At 43.2% G+C, this 14,119-nt stretch overlaps 1 protein-coding gene across 8 annotated transcripts in view; it reads left to right on the forward strand.

The window, feature by feature from the left end:
* ADGRL3 (adhesion G protein-coupled receptor L3) overlaps positions 1–14,119 on the forward strand; it is a 515,246-nt gene that overhangs the window by 459,635 nt on the left and 41,492 nt on the right. For all 8 annotated transcript variants that reach the window (XM_059844075.1, XM_059844074.1, XM_059844068.1 and 5 more), the window contains one exon: positions 321–412. In XM_059844075.1, the coding sequence (XP_059700058.1) occupies positions 321–412 (92 nt within the window). The remainder of the gene's footprint in view (positions 1–320; positions 413–14,119) is intronic.

A 14,119-nucleotide genomic window follows, 5' to 3' on the forward strand; every position in this document is an offset into this window, starting at 1 on the left:
TCTCAGGCACAGAGAAGCCCTTACAGCAAGTATTTTTAATTTTCTATAATGCTCTTTGAAGCACTGCAGTTGAGGTTAGAACCAGCCTTGTATCAGCAGTGCCACAGCTGTGGTAAGGCTATGGCACCACCAGTCCTGTAATCTACAGGCCAGGTCACCTTATAAAATGCTTAGAAATTCTCTGTGATTCAGTCACTATAAAGCTGTTCCATGAGCTAATTTCCTGCAGTAACCCATCTGTTACAGAGAAGGAGCTGACTTTCTCCCCATCCTGTGTCACATAATCCTTTTTTTTTTTTTTTCTTCCCCCTCCATTACAGCTTAATGTCATCTTCCTTGGGATTGCTCTCTATAAAATGTTTCATCATACTGCCATACTGAAACCTGAATCTGGATGTCTTGACAATATCAAGTAAGTGGTTTTTCTCTGCCTGTTTCTGTCTTCTGCTGTTTATTCCCTCATTCCTCTGAGGTGTGAAACAGGGGAACCATCTCTGGAAGGAGCAGTTCTAACCAGGGATAATACCTTGGGCTATGGCACTGCAGAGTGGTTTCTAAGAGATACCAAGTGGCTGATGATGAAGCACTATACTGGGATTTGGCTGCAATTGTTGGCATTTTCCATTCAGTTTTGCACGAAGGAGGCAAAGCTACATTTTCTGTCCTTGAAGCAGGTAACCTTCTGGTCTACAAAAAGGAAATTGTGCCCAATAATTACCAGCTAATTATTGTAGTCTCTACAGGGAAGGTGTTGAAACTGTTGATTATTACTACTTCTGTGTGCTCTGAGGGCGGCTGCCTTACTTGTTTTCTGTTTGTTTTGGCCCCTGACAGATTCCATGACCCAAATTCTCCCCCAGAGTCTGATATTGCTTTCAGCAAAGTTATCCAGGATTTTCCTGGGGGTGCCCACATCAGCGGGTGGATGTGCTTGCCAGCCAAAGCATGTTTTGCCCTTGCACTGGGTTAACATCTGAGCCTGGGCATCTTACTGTCTAGCAAGCTGCTTCATTATATTGGTAGGGTATTAGTCTCTGTCAGTGCCTGTTTATTCAACTACCTCTGGCTTTAATTACTCTCTTTAAAAACACAAGCCAGATTTCAGGTGCAGTGCATGATAAGATTGGGAGCCTGCTAATTAATAAAACCATCTAATGAGCTTCAGGAGGAGGAAATTGTTGGGAGTCAGCGCTTTACTGCTCACCCAGGAAAGGAGAGCATGGTGCAGCGCGGCTTGAAGTGGGTTCTCCTCTCTCATTCATGGTAGGAGAGGGAGCAGAGGCGTTAGGGGAGCTCGTTAGAAGATTTGTCTGAATTGCACACTTGCAAGGCAGCTCTCAGCAAGGCTGTTGTTCTTACTGCTGAGCTGCTCTTGCAGATGCAGCTTTAATTTAAGCCAGGTCAGGGCCCCCTTAAAAACTTTCTCAGCAGGCAAGGCTTGCAGTGCCATTGGTGTGCCACGACCTGGCATGGTCCTTTGGGTGAAGTTTTAGTTTCTTAGGTGCAGCTTCCCCCTCGAGGGTTGGGAGGAAAGGGAACTGGTGTCTACACAAATGCAGGAGACCCCAGTGAGCTCAGAAACCCTCAGGGTCCTTGTTCACCCGGGTTGTAGGGAGTCTGCTCTGCAGAGAGCCTCAATTTCTCCTGCCATTGCTCTGCTATAAAATGAAATTAGAGGAGTAATCCCTCCTGGATGTCCAGGATTGATCCCAGAAAAATAGTCCGTCATTTGGTCTTGGATGAGGCATTAAAGGCATGGTACATTTAATAACGTTTATTAATATGGCTACTTGTCATGCTTTAGTGCTATGGGATTGCTCGCTGAGAGCACTCTCTAAGGTTACCCACTCAAAATCATCTTACAGTATGACATTTAAATTAAAAGCTGGGAAGAAGAAAAACAACAAAACCCTTATAATTAAAGCAGAAATAATAAATGCCTACTGAATAATCTTCTTGAGCTAATCTCTAGTATCTTTGTTTAAAATGCCAGGAATTTATACAACCAGTTGCATCAATTATAATGTCATTGTAAAATATTTTATAGGTTCTTTGGCAGATGAGTGTCTATTCCTGATTTGACTTCATTAAAACATTTTGAAAACACAAGCAATTAAAATACTTTTAAGTATGTTGCTGATACTCTTCCAAATGCATTGCTTCATTACAAATTACTTTTTATGCTTGAGAAAATAAGAGCAACATAATATAAACTCGGGAAGACCCCAGGCTCACCCCAGGAAGTTTATCAAACCAAGCATTTCAGAACAGACTTGATTGTAATTTCTGAATACCTAAGCAGGACATCATTAACTCTCTAAATTCAAGACATGTGTTGTCTCGGTGTTGGATGGGCTTGAGTTAGGAGGAAGTGCAGATTTGTAACAGAGAGGGGAATTCACCTTGGAGGGAGGTTTCCTGGGGAAGAAGGGACTTGCAGTCTTGAGAAAAGTTTTCAGTAAGATCATAGTTGTTTTCTAGATACAATCATAGTCTTGTTGCAGGTAAGATCGTGGTCTTCCTGCACAGTCATTGGCTCTAAGTTGCAAAATGTGGATGCGTTACAGCAGCTCTGGAATAAAAAGCCACAGAACATTTATTCACAGGGGACCACAAAGATCCTATCTGAGCCACCCTCCATGGGTCTACAGGGTTAGTAAAAAGGCACCCAGGTCCCAGAGCCTCGCATGTTGTATCAGTTTATATTTAATAAAACAAACCAAACCAAGGGCCTGCGTTGGAGGGCCCCTTGCTGCCATCTGCATGTGACAGCTTTACAGCACATGGAGAGCTGAATGAGAGCTTGTTCTCCCAGCTCATTTCCTAGCATTACTCTGTGTTAGGCTGTGGTGAAGCTCTCGCAACATAAATCCTGAGCCTGTTTAACAACAGCAAAATACTTGATTCCCTATGGCAACGTAAAAATAAAGGCCATAAAATATTTTAATAGGCTGTTAATAAGCGCCCCTGCAATCTGGTCCTTGCCTATGTCACTTTAAAGGTTAGAAATACATTATGAAGTATAGAAAATAGAGAGCCAAATAACTCCACTTAAATTAATGAACTTGATAAGGGATCAGGTGTCACCTGGGATACCTTTAATTACTGCACCAACAGAAAAACCATTCAAAGGGCAGTGCCTGAACCAGATGTTGTGTGGCTGATAGATTTGTAGGCACTGTGCAAAGTTGTAAAAATAAACTTCCCTAACCTTCAGGAACAGTCCCTGGATTATTGTGCCAGCATGGGAGATGGTGACATTCCTGCGGTGGGGCACTGGTTACCCAGGGGTTACCCAGAAAGAGATTTGATGAGTACAGAGCTGGTTTATTTTTGTCCTTGTTAACTTTCCTGGCTTAGCCCAGCCAGAGAGAAGTAGGGTAACCACATATGTGGGTCCTTCACCCTGTGCCAGTGGCATCCTCCCAGTATGACAGGTTGGTACTGAGCCAGTTCAGTGGGTTGTGCCCACTGAGACAGCAAGATTCGTGCTCTAGTCCTGCTTTTGAGGCATGTAGCCAGGAAAAGATGTGAGCCTGTGTATGTGGGATATGTTGTTCAGAGCTGCAAGAGTTTTCTGTGCCTGCCACTGATGCCAGGAAGATATTGGCTTCCATTTCATAAGGGGTACCATCCCCCAAAGTAGCATGCTTTTACCTAGGCCCTTATGAAAAAGTTCTGTTTGATGCCTTCTTTCAGTATATTTACACAGAATTTTTAAGAATTCATCCAGAATGGGGATCTCTTCTGCCCTTTAAAGATTGCTTTAGTATGAAGTGACACAGACAAGAATACCCAAACAGCTGCCTCTTGGGTGGTGTGTGTAGCTTCTCACCATGCCTCCCCAAACACAGACTGGGAGGGGATTTTCCTTCCCAGCCTTTTACAATGGCTTTTTCTGGGTGCTTGAAGTCCCACTGTGGCTATTGCTCTTTCATCTGTGTGTGGCTTGTTGGCAAACACAGGTGAGCAGAGATGGGCAGAGAGGAGCTTTGTTTACTCCTGGGGAGCTCTGCCCAAATACCTCACTCCTGACCCATCTGAGGCTCAAAATTGAGATGCAAAGGGTGCACAAAAAGGCTCTTGAGCACAAAACTAATTTACTGTCAACAAATGTACCCAGGAAGGTGTTGTTCTGGAAGATTGATTCTCCCAGCCTTTACAAGCTTGCAGGGAAGGCACATCTTTCAAGCCAGGCACTACGTAAACTTCTTGGATGGCGAAGGCCTGCTGTGCTGCTTGCACCTGTAGCCTGTGAGGTGGAGGCTGTAGGCACATCAGCACAGTATTGATGCACTCTTGCTAGCAGATGGCTCCTCGTGAGGGTGTGTTAGCAGCTGGAATTATTTGGAGCAGCTGTGAGGCTGTTTCACTGGAGGTTGCTGCTGTGTGGAGTGATTTCTGGAGCCGAGCGGCTCAGAGCCTCTCCTTCGTGCTTTTCCATTGTGCTGGGAAGATGCTGGATGTGCAAAATGTCTCAGATTGTCACAGACAAGACTACACTGAATCTTTTTCATATTCACATTCCTGTGGGAAGCCTTATGTGACAACAGAAAATACAATATGTTTGAATAGTCCAGCACGGCTCTTCCATTTTCCATCCATCAACTCCTTTCCAGGTGGTCAGGTGTGCACTGTGGCAGCTTGCACACCAGATTTCCATCCAACCCATGCCAGATGCTGCAGCACAACAAACCATCCCCATTTCCAGATGCTTAACCACCATTCTCTGTGCAAAACAGGGTTTCAGGCAAAGCCTTTGCATTGCGTGGCAGCGCAGTGCTCGCAGTGCTCGTTCTGCAGCCATTTAAATAATGCTCATTCAAATCACCCTGGTTATAGGGAAGGGAAAAAAAGAAGAGCTGCACTGATGGTAATCCAGATGCACTCTTGAGGATATCAAGTGAAATCTGAGCTTTCATCTTTGCTGCAAGCTCTCATTGTGTACTGTGTGGGGCTCCTTTGTTAATGACATGGAAAACTGCTGGAAAATTGGGAGAGGGGAGAGAAGTCATTCAGCTAACAAAATGCAAGTCCTACAAGCAAATTAAGAGGGTTCATCAATGGGGGCCAAGCAGCTGTGGCACCTGAAGTTAGAGTGGACTTTTCCAAATGGCTGGAGGGCAGAGGACCTCTCTCAGCAGAGACCAGAGGCCATAATTTTCTCGTCCTTACAGACAGAACCTTTCCTTTGAAGTTCCCACAGGCATCCATCCCTTCTCTCCCTGGTGCTGCCTGGCTGTGGCTGAGTCTGTTAGTGTTTCCCCGGGCCAGACCAGACTTCCTGACATTCTTCTATGCTGTAGTATGTGGCGACTAGATTTTATTTTGTTTACTTTGGAAGAGCAACACATCAGCTGTAGCTGCCAAGAGCAGTTGCAGACCCATGAGAAAGAAGGCAAGAGGCAAAGGGCTTTGCCAGTTTGTTTCCCTTTTTGTCCCATTTTATTGTGTTATTGTTTCAGTCAGGGTGTAGCTTGGGTTGTGCCATAGGCCACCTGCAGGCTCTTTAGAAAGCACAACACGTGGGGACCCCTTCAAAGAGGAGCGTGTGAGGCTGCAGTTCTGGGTTTGTTGGAAAAACTCATTTAGTGCAGTAGAAGCTCACCTGAAAGTCATCCTGGAAATTTAATTTTCTTTCCTTCAGACAGGGAGGCCCAGGGTCTTAGCTGGGAGCACCTTTTGTTGCTAAAGAGGCACTATTAATTAGGGACCTTGAGATAGTTTAATTCTGGCATTAATCACTGTAGTTCTGCTGCAGTTTTCCTCCTCTTGTGGAAACCTGCTCCCATACCATCTTCAACAATGGAAGATTAAAAATGAAATGAAATTGAAGATGAAAAACATGAAATTCCATAGAAAAACATGTATTTATTCTGAGCACACAGGAGATACTGTTTTTAGGCATTGTGACCTCATTCACAAGAGCACATGCTCAAATGCCATTAATGGGGACGAAGCAGAAATGTCCTGCATTGCAGCCTTCAGAAATCAATCCTCAAATGACCAAAACGAGCCCTCCTCAGCTTGCTGCCTGCCATGGAAGTTTCAAATGGCCACGGCTGAAGGCACACAGCCGTGAATTAAAGACTAAACAAAATTGTGTATGTTCTCTCAAGTTTCTGAGTGGAAACAAAACTCACACCGTACTCCTCTATTTTGTGGTTTTTTTTCCATAGAAGTCACTTTCTCAAAGGCTTGCAAGAAATAAATCTCAGAATGCACAACTTAACAGCCAAAAGTAGGAGCCAAATGTAAAGATTTAACCTTGGTTATTACTATATAAAACCTTGCAAAGCTCAGTCTGGGCTCTTTCAGGGAGTCTGGCCCAGGTTGTGGGAGGTGAAGGATGGGGAGCACCAGGCACAAAGCTGAGAAGCCCCTTTTGAAGATATGCCTCTTTTAAAACTGTTGCCATAGCCCTCTCTCCCCATATGTTGTATGGGTGTAAGTGATTATCTGCTCATTTTCGTGCTTCAACATATGTATTTTATTTAAAGAGACATGACTAATCTCAGCCCCCAGATTAGCTTGTTGTTTCAGTCCTGTGGGTTTGCTTAAGCCATAAAAAAAATCCTGAGTTAGGTAGAAAATTGAAAACAAAGGTTAAATAGAACTTCCAAAAATCATCTGCAGAAATGTTTAAATTAAATCCTTGATTCAACACAGCGGTATTGTGCTGGCAGGAACAGAGGTTTACCAGTCTAGTTTTATTTACTCAGCTGATTGAAATGCAGAAAAAAGTAAACATCCTGGGTTTGGTGCAGTGGGGAATGAGTTAGACTTTTGAAAGTGCAGGATTTTTTTTTCCTCCTTTGATATGAAGAGCTTATAATACCAATGAAGAACAATAATTTGTAGCAGGTATGCTTTTACTAATGGAAGATTAATTTGTGCTTCTAGCCATTTTAGAAACAAAACAAAGTAGGAGACAATAAGGATTATTCTAGCTTTTTCTGTGGAGATTTAAGATCCTCTATTGGTTTCCAGATCTTCCTTGTTTAATCATAAAATGCTTCAACTTGGAAATAGTTTGTGATAACAAAGGGTCTGGAACTGAATATTGCATTATGCTCACCCAGGGGACTGGACTTGCAGAACAGCAACACTTTAATCCTTCATTACCTCTGGGTTTGTGGTTGCTTGGGAGTGCAGAGGGAGGACGCAGTACAGTGAGAGGGTCCAGTTCTTGGGAGCTTGCCCAGGGCAGCATCTAGGTGCAAAAGGTCTGTTCCTTTATCTTCAGAGTTCTCAGATTCATGGAGTAAGGGCTGAGAGTCTGGCAACATGAACACTCCCTATCAGGAGCAGCAGGTGTGGAGGGGAAGTTTTCATGCACCCATGTCCTGACTGGACATCACCTATAACTTCAATACAACAACAGTGCCTGTACAGAGTGAGCTCCTTTTAAAAAGATTTTCATGCAGCCCTACTAACAAAATAGAAAGATTAACTGAGTGGGCTGTTCAAGAAGAGGGCTTTGAAATATCTCTCCTTCCCACCCAGCTGTGCTATATGCAGCATTTTTGGACTCCTCTGACTTTTGGGGACAGCAGGCTCAGAGCACAGCTGCTCCAGGGATGGCTTCTGGAAAAGAATTGTCCATGAAGAGGATAATCTGATCCTAGGGAACCAAGAGGACTCCTGAGCCAATGTTTGGTCTGGATAAACTTGGATGAGAAGCAAGCGTGTTTAAAGAGTGCTTGGGACATGCAGACAGTACATTCTCTGTCACCAAAAATCTTAAGAGGAGTGTTTTGCAAGGATAACCAAATGATCTGGACACTTTGGAAGATGAGGAATAGCTTTTTCCTCCTTTGGAAAACCTCCCCCTCTGCAAAGTTGAGATATGAGCCATGGAGTACTGAGCTGGGCATTAGAAACATCTTCCCTCATTTTCATTGTCCCAGAGCTCAGGCCAGGATCTCTGTGTTGCATATGGCCTTTAGAGAGAGTCCCGTGTCTTCACTGACCATGCCTGATGGTCAATGAATCATGGATTTATAGAATATCTTGAGGATCACTGAAGTCTAGCTTCTGGTTCTACACAGGAGAACACCCAAAAGGCATTTTTCCAAAGGCTTCTTGAGCTCTCTCAGGGTTGGTGCTGTGACCACTTCCCTTGGGAACCCAGTTCCAATGTTCATACCCCCTAGGGATGAAGAACTTTGTTCTGATACCCAGTCTAAACCTCCCCTGACACAATTTCTGGCCATTCCCTTGGGTCCTGTCACTGGTCACCACAGAGAAGAGATCAGTGTCTGCCTCTTCTCTTCCCCTCATGAAAAAGCTGCAGCTGCAGTTGTGAGGTCTCCCCTCAGCCTCCTCTTTATCAGGCTGAAGAAGCCGAGAGTTGTCTCAGATCTCCCTGGATCCTGTGTAAGAAAGCACCCTGCCCTTCAGTCCCCTGGTTAACTCAGTGCTGCTCCTATGTAACCTTATCTGCATCTCTGCATGAGCAAACTTGAACAGGCAGCCTGAAGCAAACCCAGAAAAACCTCTGGGAGCTGGCACAAAACAAATTATGTACAAGCTTCCTACCAAGCAAAGGTATGGCACATTTATATTTTGCCCAAGGGCCGCGTTTATGAGCACCTCAGAGGCAGAAACCCTGCCAGTGCTGGAAAAACATCTGAGACTGCACTTCTGTCTGCATGCCTTTTTCCCACAGAGATGTTGATGGCAGCATCTGATTTCATTTGTTGCAATCTGCTGCTGTTTGAGTTTTTCACAGGAGGGTTTGGTTGATACCTGATTGTTTGGGTTTGGAGGTTTGGTTGTTTACCTGTGTTTTTGTGATGGTTGTGTTAATGTTGAATGCTGATTGTAAAGCACTAATCTTCCCACTGACAGGTGTTGTCCCTTCTGAATCTTAAAAAAAAAAAAAAATCAATCAGTGGTTATTGATTTGAGAGAGTGTCCTGGAAGATATTTAATACCTACAATCTTTCTGTGAACCCATAAATCATGATTATTGTTTTAGAAGGCCATGCATTTTAAGCAAGCCCTTTGTCAGCAAGCCCTGCTGGTGCTATTTGGATAATACAAATGTGTCTGAAGGCTTTGCTGAATCCATATAGTGTGGAAACAATTAGATATGTGGTTACACATCAGTGTGGCTTGAATAATTGTGCCATGCCTTTGCAAAGTGAGGAGGAAGGAAATAAACAGAGTAAGCAATTCTGAGGGTAATTAATTACTTACAGAAAATGAGATGAACTTAACAGAAGTGCTCTTTCCAATTGCAATAATTAAGGACGAGTCTGAGACTTCCCTGGTTGAGTTGAGAAGAAAGGGATGATGCTTTGCCTGTGGCAGAAAAGTCTAGCCTCTGGTTGCCCCAAATCATAGGCTTAGGCATCACACAGGGCCGAGGAAGGTTTGGCCTCATTTGTCTGAATCATATTTGCAGATCTACTGGTAGAAATCAAAAGTGGCTTTGGCTTTCAATAGATATAAAATTACCCTTATGCCAGGTCTTCAAGGCGTGTAAAGGCAGGAGTTCCTCCTGCAAATGAAGCTGTGGCAGGCTCACTGCCCCCTGAGATGGTTACAGATGTCTTGAGGGGCCTGGCTACCTACTGTCAGAGACAGTGTGGGAGCCAGAAGATGAGACTGGTAAATGATGACTTGGAAGGCTGTGTGATGAACACCAGCAGCCTAAGGAAGGAGATTAGGAAGTCATTTGGCTTCATGCCATCAAGGTGGTAACTTTGTCACGAAATGCAAAGGCAAAATCCTTTAAGCACTCTTTTATTGCTTGCTATTGATTTTTCTTGCCATGAAGATGCTCCTTCACTAATTAAGGATGAACCCGTTTGCTTTATGAGGGGAGTGCTGGGCTTTCCAACTCCTTCCATAAATCAATCTTTTCTAATCCTTGAAATTTCAAAAAAGAAGGAAAAAAGAAAAAGAAAGCAAAACATCCCTACTACTTCATATTGGCAGGCAGTGGGGAGACACAATAGCACACTTTATTTTGTGTTCCCCTCTTGCTTGCCTGCAGGAAACATCTGCCTCTCTGCTTTATTTGCACCATGTTAAAATTAAGTACATGGGTCTTTCTAAATGCTTTTGTGGGGGCACATCATCCATCTGTTTTTATTTGGGTTTCATCACCCCTAACAGCTACTAAAGGTCCCGTATACTCACTTTGGTGTTTTTCCTTGCTAGACAAACAGTTATTTTGGGGCCCAAGGCATCAGTCCATGTGCTTACTGAGCCTTTTCCTGCTATCATAGACATGGGGAAATACTTGGAATTGTCAAAAGAGTGATAAATTCAAGTTAAGTAAACTGTAAAGGGTTGTAAAAAATCATAATATGTAAAGTCAATTAGTTATGTAGGGTATTATTAAAGGCCTAGGTTTACTCTAAATGTGGCTCAAAACTTCAGTTTGTTAAATTAAAAAACAAACAGAAAAAAGGCTCTTCAAAGCATAAGAAGACCAGCCATTGTTCTTTTTAAATGAGAGCTGAATAACTGCTTTCTGAAAACAGGCTTTCTCTGTTCAGCAGCGTTTTAGAGCCACTCTTCATGTGAAAGTAAATTCTTGACTTACTCTTCCTGCTGCAGAAAAAGTGAAAGCTTTAACATTTCATGATATTGGTAATCTAGGTACATGAGAGTCATTTGCTTCATGTAATATAAGTTGCAGATTGTCTGTGACTGTTGTGGGCTGTCCACGTGTATCCCAGCAATTCAGTCTCCTGGTGACCAAAAGGTATTTCTTGGAGTTTTAAAAGCAGTGCAAAAGGAGTTCCTGAGCTTAGGATGAATTGTTTTTGAAATCCCTTAAGCATCTAAACAAGGATATAAGTAGCTAATTTTAACAACTTTTTTTAAAAAGCATTGGTCTGGAAATGTAGACCAAATATAGGAATATAGAAGGTAATGTGAGCAATCCTTTCTCACCACTGAAGGAGAAGATACTCTGGGAAATTGAAAGACATCTAACTTAAATAAGATTTTGAAAGAGTTTTACATGATGTGTAATTAACCTTAAGAAGTCTTTGCCCCAAGGTAAAGTCAGGGCTTTTTTAAGATTAGAAAATGAATTAGGTATTTATACAGCTTGGTAGACCATCCACTATCCATCATCTGGGCTGCAAAGAAACACAAGGGAGGTGAGGTGAGATTTCACAGGTTCAATGAATAATGCAGCCACTAAAGATCAGCTTTTTACCTTCAGGTATTTCAAAGTGAAGCCTCCACCTAAGCCATCCTTCAGGTTTCCTCTGCAGTCTGTAGAGAAATGCATTTCTTCAGGGAATGGTGAAGCCCTGCCTACCTTAAATACCCGTTCTTTTAAGGGATCAATTCCTCTTTGGGGGTACTAGTCTGACATTATCTGGGGGGGGGGGAGTAGGGTCACATAATTTAAATGCAGAGGGCTATATCCCTTACTGCCAGCTATTGGATGAATTTAACCAAATCTGCAGACAGCACTTCAGATGCAGCATCTCAGGCTGTGGTAGGCTAGATTTTCCAACAGTTTCTGCTTCAACTATTACTTGCTTTTACTACTAGTGAAAATAATCTCAGTTTTCCAGTCAGCACCTCTATTTTTTCTGGGAACTGAGGCTCTTCCAAGGCTTTTCTCTTGTCTAAATGATGGGTTTTATGTATTGCAGAGAGTGACACAGCACTGATAGGTTTCACAGACTTCACCAGGGGTAAAAAAAACCCAAAACATTCTGAAGTAATTTTGGTCAGAAATAGTTGCTAACAGAAGAGTTAAGCTTCTTACAACACTTGAGTTGGTAAAATGAAGGGGATTGTATTTCATGAGCTAAGACACTAAATTCTATGGCCCCTGTGTGTAGAGAATTAAACTGGGAGTTAGGCATTTTTTAAAATCTGACTTCTTTAGGCACTTGTTTGCTTTGGGCAGTGGGTCCTAGACACATCCATGTTAGAAATAGGGGAAAAACTGCTAAGGTCTTTTTGGTGGTTTTCTCCTGAGCTGCTTTGAAATGTTAGCCTCAAGCTCAAAGGGAATCCGAGTTTACCAGTTTTGCATTTTGTCTATACAAAGATGAAATGGAACCTTCAGCTGCCTTGAAGAAATGCTATTATGGGTTGCTAAAAAACTTTGTGAGGGTCTGGATAGTAACAGCAACATAAAAAACCTTCAGATTTTGTACTTTTATAGTCTAGTGCTGGTTGCTTTTCAGTATAAAGTCTTTACCATAAAACCTGCATGCTTGTGAACACAGTAATAGAAATCCAGGCCCTGCTCCTGCCCACGTTGCTGGTCTGACAGCTCCAGATTGTCTCATATCTTCATTTCATTTAATTGCATTGTAGGGGAGCTGCAGGTTGCCAGTGTTGACCAAAGGAGGTCTCAGCAGGCTGGGCTGTCCCTGGCTGTGTTGCCAGGGGTAATGAGATGAACATACTGAGCCATCCTCCATCTCTGGCACCCACGGGGGTTTCTGTGAGGGACTGCAGCCTCAAAAGCTCCGTGCCAGTGGGGAGAGGAGGCCTGGGAGTTGTTGCACTTTGCCTGCCACACAGGCAGGGTTAGGCACGCAGCCTGGTCCAGAAGGTCAGGGAGACTCCCCATGGAAAGTGTCTGCAACTCATCCTGTGTCCCCACAGTGACGGGAGCTGAGTGATCCAGCTTGGTTTCTTCATCACTGCAGTGAGCTGCCTTTCACCCTTGCTGGCAGAGGCCTTTCTTTGCTCTTCCCCATGAAATGGTAGTAAACAGGTCCATGTCGTGTCACTCAGGGCTTCAGAAGTTCCTGATCCCATTACCTCAAGAATGCTACAGTCTGACTCATAGTGTGGCAACTTGGAAGTTCCACTTTGGGAAAGTCAGTGACAATCAGGATACTCCTGTAACACGCTCCAGCCCCACGGGCTTCAGTTTTGCCACTTGAACATGTGAAAGCTGCCTGTGGTGGCTATGCTGGGGTTTCAAAACTTGTCTTCTCCAGCGACAACCGTGACATTTGAAAGATATTTCAAAGTCCATTGATAGCTGTGGGATGGTGGCCAGGAGTCGTAGCTCCAGCACACAGCTAGCAATGCCTGCTTCTGTGCATTGAGCCAGCATTCCCAATCGTGTTTCAATTCCCTGGGGCAGCAAGCCAGGCTGGCTGGTGTGTTCCAGGCACACCTGGTGCCAGTCCACCTTTGGTTTTGGTGATGGCTGGTGGGAGAAGGGAGGGGAACTAGCAGTAAACTCTATTCTCTATGTCCTTATATTTCTAATGTTGGTGTTCTTGTCTTTATGTCTATGCATTCTTTAGCTATGAGGATAACAGACCCTTCATCAAGTAAGAATGACCTGAATGGCTGATAAATTTCATTTATCAGTGTGGTCTCATGAACCAGCTGTCAGATCAATATTGAAAAATCATTAAAGCTTCTGTCATTCGCTTTTGAGGCAGAAGAGCAAACTGTGCAGGAAAATGGTCAGGCATACAGCTAAGGTGCAGAGTAAATGTGCTGCACGTGTATTGCCAACCAATTGTCACCTTATTTGCTTTATATTCTTTAATTGGATGTTACTTAAATTCAAGTTGAAAGCTTCCAATTTAATCCTGCGTAGTACAGACTTGTTCTACCAACAGCAGCCTCTGGTCCACTGTGCTCTGTCACTGGGATTGCTTTATGGTAGTATAAATACAGAAGCAAATTTTCAAAAAGGTGTTTGGCTGCTATTCCCCATGATTCCCTTTCTAATTAATGGGAGTAGTGCAAGCAAATCTGTGTGCATTGGTGGCTCCTTACTCATTGGAGTACCTCCTAATTGTCCCTAATTGTAAATCACTGATTTTCAAAGGCACCAAAAAATTGATATCTTTGTTTCTTTATTGCAATAAAATTCCACTACAGGAAAGAAAAGCCATGGAAAAGCAGCAGCAAGTCTGTACAAAGAGCAAGATAAAAACGTCAAGCTGCACCAAAAAAAAAAACCCAACCCAAACCTGTGACAAAAGCCAAAAATACCTATAAATTATATACCTTAGGACATCTACACTCTTTCTCCTGCAACCAAAAAATTAACGTGCAGTAGCACAAAATAGAAGCAAATCAAGTTTGCAGTAGACTTTCAGTTTGTTCTTCTGGTGAAGAGTCCTTTGTATTCGTTCTTTCAGCACCATTC

Source organism: Haemorhous mexicanus, chromosome 4 (genome assembly GCF_027477595.1).
Source record: "Haemorhous mexicanus isolate bHaeMex1 chromosome 4, bHaeMex1.pri, whole genome shotgun sequence".
NCBI lineage: Eukaryota > Metazoa > Chordata > Aves > Passeriformes > Fringillidae > Haemorhous > Haemorhous mexicanus.